Source organism: Ursus maritimus, unplaced genomic scaffold (assembly GCF_017311325.1).
Source record: "Ursus maritimus isolate PB19 unplaced genomic scaffold, ASM1731132v1 scaffold_30, whole genome shotgun sequence".
Lineage (NCBI taxonomy): Eukaryota > Metazoa > Chordata > Mammalia > Carnivora > Ursidae > Ursus > Ursus maritimus.
This window is the reverse complement of record NW_024425564.1, coordinates 22,134,918-22,148,204: the sequence shown is the minus strand read 5'-3', so window position 1 is coordinate 22,148,204 and position 13,287 is coordinate 22,134,918. Positions and strand designations below refer to the sequence as shown.

At 34.9% G+C, this 13,287-nt stretch overlaps 1 protein-coding gene and 1 non-coding gene across 2 annotated transcripts in view; one reads left to right on the top strand and one right to left on the bottom strand.

Annotated features, from left to right (window-relative positions):
• SYCP2L (synaptonemal complex protein 2 like) overlaps positions 1-13,287 on the bottom strand; it is a 105,844-nt gene that overhangs the window by 37,336 nt on the left and 55,221 nt on the right. Inside the window, exons 20-23 of the mRNA XM_008692812.2 lie at positions 5,517-5,565; positions 3,433-3,580; positions 2,774-2,823; positions 894-1,023 (exon numbers count right to left, since the gene is read on the bottom strand). Coding sequence (XP_008691034.2) covers positions 894-1,023; positions 2,774-2,823; positions 3,433-3,580; positions 5,517-5,565 — 377 coding nt within the window. The remainder of the gene's footprint in view (positions 1-893; positions 1,024-2,773; positions 2,824-3,432; positions 3,581-5,516; positions 5,566-13,287) is intronic.
• LOC121106124 lies at positions 5,142-5,244 on the top strand. Its single transcript, XR_005838874.1, has one exon. It is a non-coding gene; the product is annotated as a U6 spliceosomal RNA (small nuclear RNA).

The window sequence follows — 13,287 nt, the reverse complement described above, 5'->3', positions numbered from 1 at the left end:
ATTAAATCTTACCATCAAAAAAAAAAAAAGATACTAAAAAAAAAACTCCTTTGTATCTTTCAGAGCACATATGGTGATTAGATTTGTAGATCTGTAGATAAAATGTAGAGCCTCAATTAAATCAGTACCTTTCATAGCTGCCCATCTGGCCCCCAATATTTGGGCAAGTCTCCTACTACCTCACGCTTGCGACCCTTCTCTTTCTTCTCTCTCGTAGTTGTACTAACTTATTTCTTCTTACTCTCTAATACTATATTTTTCTCTTTCTCTTTTCCTTATTCCTTTTCTCCCAGTGGCAGCCAAGCTAAGAGGTTGTCAGTCACCTGCTTACTGACTGTTAAGTGCCTGGCAATGGGCTAAGTTGCAAAATGATGAAAGCGAACAAGCCCAAAATCCCAAGCCTTACAAAAGATGTGAATAGTTCTAATAAAATACAGCAGAGGTTGAGATACACCTAACAGGACCAGGGTTGGCAAACTCTGGCCCCTGAAGTCAGATCCTGTCTACCACTTGGTTTTATAAATAAAGTTTTATGGAAACACAGCCATGCCCGTTGGTTTACATCTGGTCTGGGGCTGATTTGCAGCTAACTGTAGAGTTGCCAAAAGGCAAAAAATACTGCCTGGTGCTTTACAGAAAAAGTTTACCAATCCCTGCTGTAAGTCACCATTTGAGTTTTCTTGCTTCTTTAAAAGTAGAAGAGCACAAGCTAATCTCAAATGTTAAAGCAAAATTAAAACACAATGTCCTCCATCTTTTGCTAATGAGTACCTTAAAGATCATATAGTCACAATTTCTTCAACAGATACTAAAATAAAAAATTTGTTTAGTTCAAACTACTTTTCCTAAAATACATTTTTTTTTCCTATGTAAATCAACAGAAGGTCAGGTACCTGTTTTCTGGGCAGAGTCTTCAGGAGTTAAAAAGTCAGAACTACCCTGAAATTTTGTTCCAGAAATTTTTGGAAGTGTGGAATTATTCTGCCTGGAGGTATCCTTCCATAATGGTGTTAGATGTTGAGCCTAAAATATAGTATTGTTTAAGAGTGTTAACATTCATAACCACTCAGAATAGTTTTCAAAAAATTCTAATACATTTCTACTGTCCTTTAAAGTGGTTTAAGTATTGGATTTGCTCCATTTGAAAACAAACACTAAGACCATAAGATCCCAAAGCTGAAAGCACATTAAGTCATATATCAATTCATAATTCGAACTGAAAAACGACTCTAAATTAAAGTTCTCAAAGTAGGGCCCCCACCCTGGAACAGAGCATCAGCAACACCCAGGGAACTTCACAGAAATGCAAATTCCAGAATCCCATCTATTACTTATTCAGCCAGAAACTGTGGGGACAGAACCTAGCAATCTGCATTTAAACAAACCATACTGGTCATTCTGATGATCACTACAGTTTGAGAACCGCTGCTCTAAATCAGGAATCTGCAAACGACAGTTTGGACTCCTTATAAATATTTATTGGAACACAACACACCCATTCACTTAGGTATTGTCCATGGCTGCTTTCATACTACAACGGAAGAGCTGAATAGTCACCACAGAAAATATTTATGATCTTATAGGTCTAAAACGTTTACAATATTTACTATCTGGCCCTTCACAGAACAAGTTTGCTGACCCCTGCCCTAAATTATTCTCTTACACGCCAACACAGAGGAGTTAATTTTGAATGTTAATATTTGTACAAGGTCAGCAATGCTCTCACTGAAAAATCAACAGACTTCTTGTCAATTGCATTGCTTAAATTTATGGATTCTCAAAGCTTTGATGTTTCTTTGGTGCTTACTTCAAACAAAAGCTGTATTTACTTTAAATTTGTCTTTTGGCCTATTTCTAACTGGTATCTCATATCGGCTTAAAGTATTCAACATATATTTAGGTCCTCATGATGGCTCACAGGTTTAAACTATAAAATCTGTCAGTACAGAATATGACAGCCCCTTAGATTCACAGAGGGCAGCTGAAAGAAGAGGGCAGGTGGGGAGAGATAACTGTGATTGGAGTACTAACCACATTGTACGTCTGCACAGGGTGGGGGGCAGGGTGCTGCTGATGCCCTCAGAATCCCAGCAACTGCCCCCCTAGAAAACTCATATACTTGGCACTGTATCTGTAGTCTTGATGTATCTCATTTGACAAGAAACAAAACCCAACTGTTGAGAGGGGTGATTCAGCTCTTAACAGGAAAATTTGGCTTTGAACTTGCCTGGACAACACCAGTGTTCATATTTTTAACTATGTTGCTTTAAAACAAGGATAACCAAAATGAATTAAGAAACTTTGAAGATTTATTTGATATTTATATAAGCCTGAAGTCATTTCAACCACTTACACAATAAAGATTTAAATGTTTAAATCCTTAAAAGCTCTAGAAATAACATGTCAGCAAACTGAAAACAAAGGGAAGAATTAACCCAAGAAGTTCATTTGAACATGTAAATTCAAAGAGCATATATTTACAGGAATATAGCCCAGATTTTAGCACCATTCATAATAAACATCTTGCAATAGATTTGGGAACAATGAAGAAAAATCTTAAGTCTTTACCCAAGATTTATACTTCATGTTTACAAGTCCTTGAAATTTCTATTGACAGTGATTTATGTACCAGCAAACTGGTTATCCTCATAATCCTGAAAAGAGTTGTTTTTTTTTTTTTTTTGAGAAATAAATGAACTTTAACCCAAAACAGATTGACCTGTTTCATGCTAATGCTAATGGCCACGTGGCAGCCCAGATAAAATTTACTTACTTGGTCTTTCTCATGGTCACTGCCACTGCTGGGAGGGGAAAATGGCAAAACTAAAAGAAAAAAGAAGTGTACAATGGAAAAGTTTGCTTATGAGAAATTAAAAAAAAAACTAATTTCTCCCTTTTTCAAGTATGCATCCATGATAGAAGCAATTCCCAAATCCTGAAGCTTGCTCAAATGTCTAGCTCATAAGATCCCTAATTATCCACCTTGTTCCTGAGCCCCTCCCATCAGTGTGAATTCTCTGCTCTAGACCTTGCCTCTGATGTTCTCCTTGTGTCAATCTGTCCTTGTACTTTCACCTAATTTAGAATGCTCCCTTTCTGCACACCTCTTTGAATACTATTCTTTCCCAAGGATTAGCTCAAATCCCACGTGCCTCTTCCTTGAAGCTTTTCCTAGTGATTCCAGCTCATGTTAGATTCTTCTTATCTGAACTCCTACTCCATTTATCTATAGCTCATATTTCATAACTATTGGTCAATTCCATACTCTCTTGTACTGTTTTGTATGTACGTTTTTGTCTTTCTAATGTAATTGTAGCAGGGAAAGGGGATCACATAATCATTTTTTCTTTGGTGCCCTCCTTCCATCACATAATTGAAAAATACCTGATTTATTTGAAAAATGACTTGAAAGAAGACACATACCAAACTTACCTCTTACACTGCTTCTGGTTCTTGTCTTTTTCCTACTAGAATATGGTTTTAGGGATTTCTTTTTTTGGTTACTGGTCCAAGATCGTTCACTGGTACCACTACTTGAATCTTGATTACTCTCTGAGAAGAGGTGTTTCCTGTAATTAAACTTTTACAAACACAGATAATAAATGAGTGCTATTGAAAAGGTGTTAGTTCCCTTTATATACAATTAAACATATCACTACAAAGTTAGACAAAAGAGAAGCAACTCCTTCTAGAAGACTGGGCTCTCATATAATAAAAAGACACACACAGTAGTAAGGAGAGGGGAGGAGAAAGAAGAAACAGATTTCATTAGTCAGTTCTCAACCAAGCTGCTGTTGTAAGGATGACAGAAAAAAAAGGACAGAATCCTCTCTCATCAATTAGCTGCAACTGAAAGGGTCATAGGTAATTCTTCAAAAGCTGATGCATCTAAATATCATGCCAACACTATCCCTTCAAAATATTAACCCAAACGACAAAAGAATTTATAAAAATAATTTGTGCAATGACAAACTTGTCTACATTTTAAAGGAACAAGGGGGTTATTTCTATTTAAACCTGAAGTATTTTGAAATTAAGACTAGGCTATCAAGGTAAATTTAATCTCTTCAATGATCTAACTGTACTTTATGTATTTTTAAGTCTTTTTCTGTTTTTGGATTAGTTTTTATAAATGCTGTGACTAATAATTGTTTATGCTCCATTTTAATGTGGAATTTGTTTTGATTTGAACAAAAAGAATATTCTATTTGAACTCTGCTGTGCCCCTCCAGGAGGCCCCGTCCTAAATCACCAATGCCTCAATAGAAACTCTACCATTCAGCTGGTAAGAGTTCATTCTCGCTTTAAGGCAGGGAGGATTCTTATGAATCCAAACATATTAAGTGATGACAGTAGCTCACAGTCTTCTCAAATATGGAATGCATCAGCTGGAAGAGACACCCTGCGCCTGGAATAGCAAAATGTAGAGTCATCTCCCAAGGCCATCCCTATATCAGGTTGAAAACCAGCACCACCCTTGTTTATGATAGCATGACCCACAACTTTTAAGGTGGCTGCAGGTGAGTGATCTATTTTTGAGATGAATTCATTGTTGAAGACCCAGTTACTCCTACTGTGAAATGTTGAGCAGTTCAACATTTTCTAGAGAAAATCATTACTTCATTTCATGCACACACACAAAAAAAACATGCAGCAGGCTTTGCCGGTTCTTTCGGTTTCTATAAGAAGGTGTTGAAAGTTACTTAGAAAACAAAAATCTAGAGCAGTGGCCTTTAAATTTGGCTGCATAGAATCCTCGGAGGGGGGCTTTAAAAAAAATCCCAGTTGAATCCCCGAGCGTCACCCTAGATCAATTAAATTGGAATTTTTGGGGGGAAGAGAGCCAGCCTTCGGAAGTCTCATCAACTTCGCTGGTGGGATTCCAACTCAAGACTGAGCAGCAGAGAGTGACAACCATTGCTAAAAGCAAGCCAGAAGGAGCCTTAACTCATTTAAAGCCCATGATCTCAATTTTTAAAAAATTCATTTAATGTTCATTAGAGAGTTTTGAAAATGCATGGACTACGGACGTAGAACAGCGTGCTTGCTAAAGTGAGAGGCACTTGGAAGAGGTGTAAGCTGGTGTATAGAGGAATGAAAAAAATCCTGTCACTGACTCAGTAAATAATTTCTTTTCACGCTTGCTTTGGCAGCACACATATTAACATTGAAATGATGCAGAAAAGATTAGCATGGCCTCTGTGCAAGGATGACATGCAAATCTGTGAAGCATTCCCTATTTTTTAAGAAACTAATTTCTTTTCAACGCAACAATTCTAGCTCTATTCAGGATAAATCTCAGGTAACAGAGGATTTTTAACACTTTTCTTCTACTTCTCTAACAAAGCAAGAATCAATTTTCCATTTAAAAGTGAAATAATTTCTTGTATGACAACTTTAAGATAAATGTAATTCGAGATACTAAAGGTCAGAGCAGTGACAAATTTTCAAGATGACACACAATTAACTGCAATTTAGAAAGTACCGCCTTAAAACAAGAAAGTTTACTCCATTACCAACATCCTTGTTTCCCGCTTTCTCTCACCCTTGGAAGCAGAATCTGCCCTAAAATAAAATAGGTCAAATGAACAGAACTGCACCAACACCACCTTCTCCCTCCCTCATCACCCAGCCCGAACTTCTTCCTTTCTGTGCCCTCTGTCTGGTCAGAGCCCAGTGCGTGGGAAGCACCCCATCCTGCACACAGACTTCTCTTGCAATCCATTTCCATAGATTCTCTGCCAGACTACAACTGGTTATTTGAAACAAAGCAAACTTTGTTGAGCCCTTCTCTGTCAGGCATACAAAGAACAGGAAGGCCAAGTTAAAATCAGTTTGGAAGCAGGGAGGTGTAGCATGCTACAGAGTGGTATTTTCTGGCTGGCTTTTCCTTAGAATCAAAAGGGGAATTTAACAAGAACACTTCTCCCAATAATCAGTAAATATTGAGCAGTTTTTCATATACCTGTTGGCCATTTGTAGGTCTTCGGAGAAATGTCTATTCAAGTCCTTTGCCTACTGTTTAAATCGGGCTGATTTTTGGCTATTGAGTTGTCAGAGTTCCTTAGATATTTTGGAAATTAACTCCTCATTGGATATATGGTATGATATTAAAAAAAAAAACCCAAAAGATAACAAGTGTTGGTGAAAATGTGGAGAAAATGGAACACTTACACATTGTAGGAGTATAAAATGGCATAGCCACCATGAAAAATTCCTCAAAAAAAATTAAAAATAGAACTATCATATGATTCAGCCTCTCACATCTGGGTATGTATATCCAAAAGAAGCGTTTTTTACAAATAGATAGCTAAGTTATGAAAACCATCTCCATGTCCATCAGTGGGTAAGTGGATAAAATGTGGTGTATACATATTATACATACATGTGAATACTATACAGCCTTAAAAAGAAAATCCTGAAATATGCAACATAGATAAACTTGGAAGATATATAAATTCATGAAATAAGCCAGTCACAAATGGACAAATACAGCATGATTCTATTTACAGGAGATATCTAAAATAGTCAAACAAGAGAAACGAATGGAAAGGTGAGTGGAAGGGACTGGAGAGAGAAATACAGAGTTGTCATTCAATAGGTATAAAGTTTTGCAAGATGCAAGTTTTAGAGATCCATAGTTTAACATTGTGCTTACAGTTAACAATACCATGTTCTGCACTTAAAAATGTGTTAAGATGGTAGAACTCATGTGAAGTGGTGTCATAATGAAAACCAAAAACAAATGAAAAAGCTAATGCACCCATATTTCTGGCCAACCATTGATCTACTTTGTCTCTATAAATTTGTTTGCATTTTCTAGTATTTTATAGGAATGGAATCATACAAGTATACATTTTGTCTGGCTTCATTTGGAGATTCATTCATGTTGTATATATCAGTTGTTTATTCCTTGTTATTTCTGAGTAGTATTCCACCATATGGATATACCAAAATCGGTTTATGCACTCATCTATTAAGGGACACTTGGGTTGTTTCTAGTTTGGGATAATTACAAATAAAGTTGCTATAAACATTCATTTGTGTGGACATACGCTGTCACTTCTCTTGGGTAGACAGCTAGGATTGGAACAGCTAGGCCATAAGATATGTGCGTATTTACCATTAAAAAAAAAAACCCAGCAATGTATAAAGTTCCAGTTGCTCCACATCTTCACCAACACTTAGTATAGTCTGTATTTCTCATTTTAACTGCTCTACTACATGTAGGTAGTATTTTATAATTTTAATTTATATTTCCTTAATAGCTAATGATGTTGAACAAGTATTTACCTACCAACTGTAGATCTTTCTTAGTGAAGTAGCTGTTCAAACATTTTGTCTATATTTTTATTGGATTATATCTTTGTTATTGAATGAGAGTACTTATTTTGGGTATAAGGACTGTATCAAATATATGCTTTACAAATATTTTCTTCAGGGCACCTGGGTGGCTCAGTTGGTTAATGCCTGACTCTTGGTTTCAGCTCAAGTCATGATCTTGTGGTCATGGGGTCGAGCCCCATGTTGGGCTCTGTGCTCAGTGTGGAGTCTGCTTCAGTTTCTCTTTCCCTCTCTGCCCCCCAAATAAATAAAAAAATATATATTTTTTCTTCATGTGTGTAATGGTCCCTTCATTCTCCTGGGTTTTTTTTTTTTATTAAGTAGAGCTTTTAATTTTGATTAAGTTCAATCTATCTGTTTTTTATGGGCTGTAATTTGGTGTTATATCTAAAAAATCTTTGCCTAATGGAAGGTCACAAAGATTTTTTTCTTATGCTTTCTTTCAAGTAGGTTTTTATATTTGAATCCATTTTTAGTTAATTTTTTATATGGTGGAATGTAAAGATCATTGATTTTGCTGCATATATGGAGAGTCAATTGTTCTAGCACAATTTGTTAGAAAAAAATGATCATTTCTCCACTGAACTGTCTTTGCATTTTTGTCACATGTCAGTTATCCATATATGCATAGGAAGACTGCCTGCTTTGTTATACTTATTTATCTACCTTTATGGCAACAACATACTCTCCTGATTACTGTAGCTTTATACTAAGTCTTGAAACATATAGTGTACTAGTCTTTTTTTTTTTCTTTTTGAAATTTGTTTTGGAGGTATAGGACCTTTAAATTCTCATCTGAAATCTAAAAATACCTTGCCAATTTCTAAAAACAAAAACAACAATCTCTGCTGGAATTTGAATTGGGTTTGTATTAAGCCTATATAGATCAATTTGAGAAGAACCGGCATCTTACCAATATTGACTGAGTCTGCCATCCCATGAATACAGTATCTCTGTTTATTTAGATCTTCCTTAATAGCTCTCGGCAATATCCTGTACTTTTCAGTGTAAAAATCTCACAAAACTTTTCCCAAATTAATCCTTAAGTATGTAATTTTTCATACTTTTATAAATGGTGTTGCTTTTCAAAAAATGATTGTTGCTAGCATATAGAAAGAAACTTGATTTTTGTATATCTTGCATCCTTCGATTTTGTTAAATTTACTTATTAGTCCTTTAATAATTAACTGCAACAAAGTTGTAGGATACAAAAGGAACACACAAAAGTCAGTTGTGTTTCTATACACCAACAAAGAACAATCTGCAAAGGAAATTAAGACAACAATTCCATTTACAATTGCATCAAAAATAATACATTACTTAGGCGTACACTCAAGGAGGTGAAAAATGGAAAGATAGCCTATGTTCATGGATTGGAAGACACTATTATTAAGATGCCAATACTACACAAAGCAATCTACAAATTCAATACAATCTCTATAAAAATCTTAATTTTTTTCAGAAAGATAAAGAGAAAAAAAATTTGTTTTCAGAAAGAGAACTCATCTTAATAGTCATATGATATCCCAAGGGACTCAGAAATGCCAAAGAATCTCGAAAAACAAGAACAAAGTTGAAGATCCCACACTTCCTGCTTTTAAAACTTACTACAAAATAACAGTCAAAACAGTGTGGTGCTGCCACAAAGACAGACACAGAGACCAACAATAGAAGAGAGTATGCAGAAATAAACCTTTCACACATGGTCAAATGACTTTTGACAAAGATGCCAAGACCATTCAATGGGAGAATGAATAATTTCTTCAACAAATGGTGTTGAGAAATCTGAAAATTCAAATGCAAAAGAATGAAGTTAGACCTTACTTTACACAAATACAAAAATAAACTCAAAATAGATCAAAGACCAAAATGTAAGCATTGAAACAATAAAACTCCTAGAAGGAAAAGAGAAAAGCTTTCATGACATTGAATTTGGCTGGCAGTGATTTCTTGAATAGGACACCAACAACATAGCCAACAAAAGAAAAAAATAGATAAATTGCATTTTATCAAATTAAAAACTTCAGTTCATCAAAAGATATAGCCAAGAGAGTGGGGAAAAAACAGCCCACAAAATGGAATAAAATATTTTCAAATCATATATTTGATAAAGAGTTGATATCTGAAATATGCCCCAAAAAACCCAAAAAACAAAAAAAAACTCCTACAGCTTAATAACAATAAGCAAAGAAATTTAATAGACATTTCTCCAAGGAAGATATGCAAATGGCTAATATGCACATGAAAAGAATCTCAACATCACTAACTATTAGAGAAATCCAATTCAAAACCCCAATCAGATACCACCTGACATGCATTAGCACGGCTACTATCAAAAATGTGTTGGCAAGGATGTTGAGAAATTCTTACCCTTGTGCACTATCGGTAGAAATGTAAACTGCAGTTGCTATGGAGAACAGCATGGCAGTTTCCCCCAAAATTAAAACTAGACTACACCATATGATACATTACAATACATAAATTCCACTTCTGGATATATGCAAAAAAATTGAAAGTAGGAATTCAAACAGATATTTAAACACCCATGTTCATAGCATCATTATTGACAATAGCTGAAAAGTAGAAGCAACCCAAGTGTCCATCAAAGGATAAAATGGATAAATAAAATGTGGTATGTACATACAATAGAATATTAATCTTAAAAAGAAAGGAAATGCTAACAAAAATTTCAACATGAATGAATCTTGAAGACATTATGTTAAGTGAAACAAGCCAGACACAAAAGGACAAATACTGTAGGGTTTCATTTATATGGTATACATACAGTAGTCAAATTCAGAGACAGAAAGGAAATTGGTAGTTGCCAGGGGATGGGGGAGGGAGGTAGGGAGCTATAGTTTAATTGGCACGGAGTTAGTTTACAAAAAAAAAAAAAAAAAAATCACCAATATCCCTGGTGAACATAGATGCAAAAACGCTCAAAGAAAATCAGCAAAATGAATTCAATACGTGAAAATGATCATTCACCATAATCAAGTGGTATTTATTTCAGGGATGTAAAGATGGTTCAATATCCACAAGTCAACCACTGTGATACACACCACGTTAACCAAATGAAGGGGAAAAGTAATATGATCACCTCAAAAGATGCAGAAAAAGCATTTGACAAAATTCTCATCCATTAACTCTCAAAGTTTAAAGGGAACATACCTCAACATAATAAAGGCTATATCTGATAAACTGACAGCTAACATCAAACTCAATGGTGAAAGGCTGAAAGCTTAGAGTACTAAGATCAGAATCAAGACAAAAATAAGGATGTCCATTGTCACTTTTATTCAACATAATACTGGAAGTCCTAGCTGCAGCAGACAAAAAATAAATATAAATTCATGAGGAAGCAGTAAAACTGTCACTATTTGCAGATGAAATGATACTATATATAGACTGTAAAGACTATTAGAATGATTAGACTATTAGAACTAATAAATGAATTCAGTAAAGTTGCAGATACAAAATATACAGAAATCTGTTGCATTTTTATACATTAATAATGAACTAGCAGGGAAGTTAATAAAACAACCCATATACAATTGTACAAAAAAATACCCAAAAATAAATTTAACCAAAGAAGTGAAAGACCTGTACTCTGAAAACTATATAACACTAGTGAAAGATAATAAAGGTGACACAAATAAATGGAAAGTCATACTGTGCTCGTGGATTGGAATAATATTGTTAAAGTGTCCATACTATCCAAAGCAATCTACAGATTCAATGCAATCTCCATCAAAATACCACCGTATTTTTAACTAGAACAAATAATCCTAAAATTTGTGTAGAATCACAAAAGACCCCAAATAGCCAAAGCAATCTTGAGAAATAAGAAAAATGGAGGTATCACAATCCCAGATTTCAAACTATACTACAAAGCTGTGGTAATAAAAACAGTACAGTATTGGCACACAAACAGACACATAGATCAATAGAACAGACATCCAGAAATAAACCCAGACTTACATGGTCAATTAATTTACAGTAAAGGAGAACATACTATGGGGAAAAGACAGTCTATTCAATAAATTCTGTTGAGAAAACTGGACAGCTACATGCAAAAGAATGAATCTGGACCACTTTCTTACATCATGAAATAAATAAATAATTAATTAATTAATTAATTAATTCAAATGGAATAAGGACCTAAGTAGAAGACCTGAAACCATAAAATCCCTAGAAGGAAACATAAGCAGTAAGCTCTTGGACATTGACTATAACAATATTTTCCTTGATCTGTCTCAGATCAAGGGAAGGGAAACAAAAGCAAAAACCAAATGTTGGGACAATACCAAAATAAAAGGCTTTTGCACGGCAAAGAAAACCATCAACAAAAGGAAAAGACAACCTACTTAATGAGAAGGTATATGCAAATGATTTATCTGGTAGGGAGTTAACAATCAAAATATATAAAGAACTCATATAAGCCAACACCAAAAAGGCAATTATAAAATAGTTGGAGTTCCTGAGTAGACATTTTCCCAAAGCCAACATACAGATGATCATCACTAATCACCAGGGAAATGCAAATCAAAACTACAATGAGATATCATCTCACAGCTATCAGAATGCCTAGTAGCAAACAAGAAATAACAGGTGATGGTGAAGATGTGGAGAAAAGGTGGGAATGTAAATTGGTGCAGCCATTATGGAAAACAGTATGGAGTCTCCTCAAAAAATTGAAATAGAAATACCATACAATCCAGCAATTCCACTTCTGTGTATTTACCTGAATAAAACAAAAACACTAATTTGAAAGATATATGTTCCCCCATGTTTATTGCAGCATTATTTACAATAGCCAAGATATGGAAGCAACCTAAATGTCCACTGATAGATAAAAGGATAAAGATGATGTGGTAGATACATGCAATGGAATATTACTCAGCCATAAAATGATGGAATCTTGCCATTTGTGACAACACGGATGCACCTGCTGAGATAAATCAGAGAAAAAGAAATACTATATGATTTCACCTACACATGTAATCTAAAAAAACAAAACAGACTCAAGTACAGCAACAAACTTGTGGTTGTCTGGGGGGGACCAGGGGGAGGCAAAATAGGTAAAGGAGATTAAAAGATACAACCTCCCAGTTATCAAATCAATCATGGGGATGAAAAGTACAGCACAAGAAATATAGTCAATAATATTGTAATGATTTTGTATGGTGACAGATGGTAAGTACACATGGTGAGCATTTTGTAATGTATATAATTATTGAAATACTATGTTATACACTTGAAACCAATGTTGTACATCAACTATACAAAACAATGGGTAAAGAGTTTGTTTTGCAAGATGAAAGGGTTCTGTGGATTAACTAGTGGGGATGATTGCACAGCAATGCAAGTGTACTTAATGCTATTGTACTGTACACTTAGAAATGGTTGAGATAATTTTACGTTGGGTATTTTAAAGCTTTTAAAAATATAATTATATGTTAAAAATTATTAGTTCACAATTGATGGACACTTGGGCTGCTTCCACAGTTTGGTCATTGTAAATAGTGCTGCTATAGACACAGGGGTGCATATATCCCTTTGAATTAGTGTATTTCTAATTTTCAGGTGAATACACAATAGTGAGATTGCTGGATCATAAGGTAGTGCTATTTTTAACATTTTCAGACACCTCTATACTGTTTTCCACACTGGCTGCACCAGTTTGCATTCCCACTAACAGTGCACGAGGGTTCCTTTTTCTCCACATCCTTGCCAGCGCTCCTTGGGTCTTGTGTTATTTTAGCCCTTCTCACAGGTATGAGATGATAGCTCATTGTAGTTTTGTATTTCCCTGATGTGAGGTTGAGCATCTTTTCATATGTCTATTGGCCATCTGGATGTCTTCTTTGGAGAGCTGTCTGGATTATTTGTTTTTTTGGGTGTTGAGCTTTTATCAGTTCTCTATGTATTTTGTATCTTAAC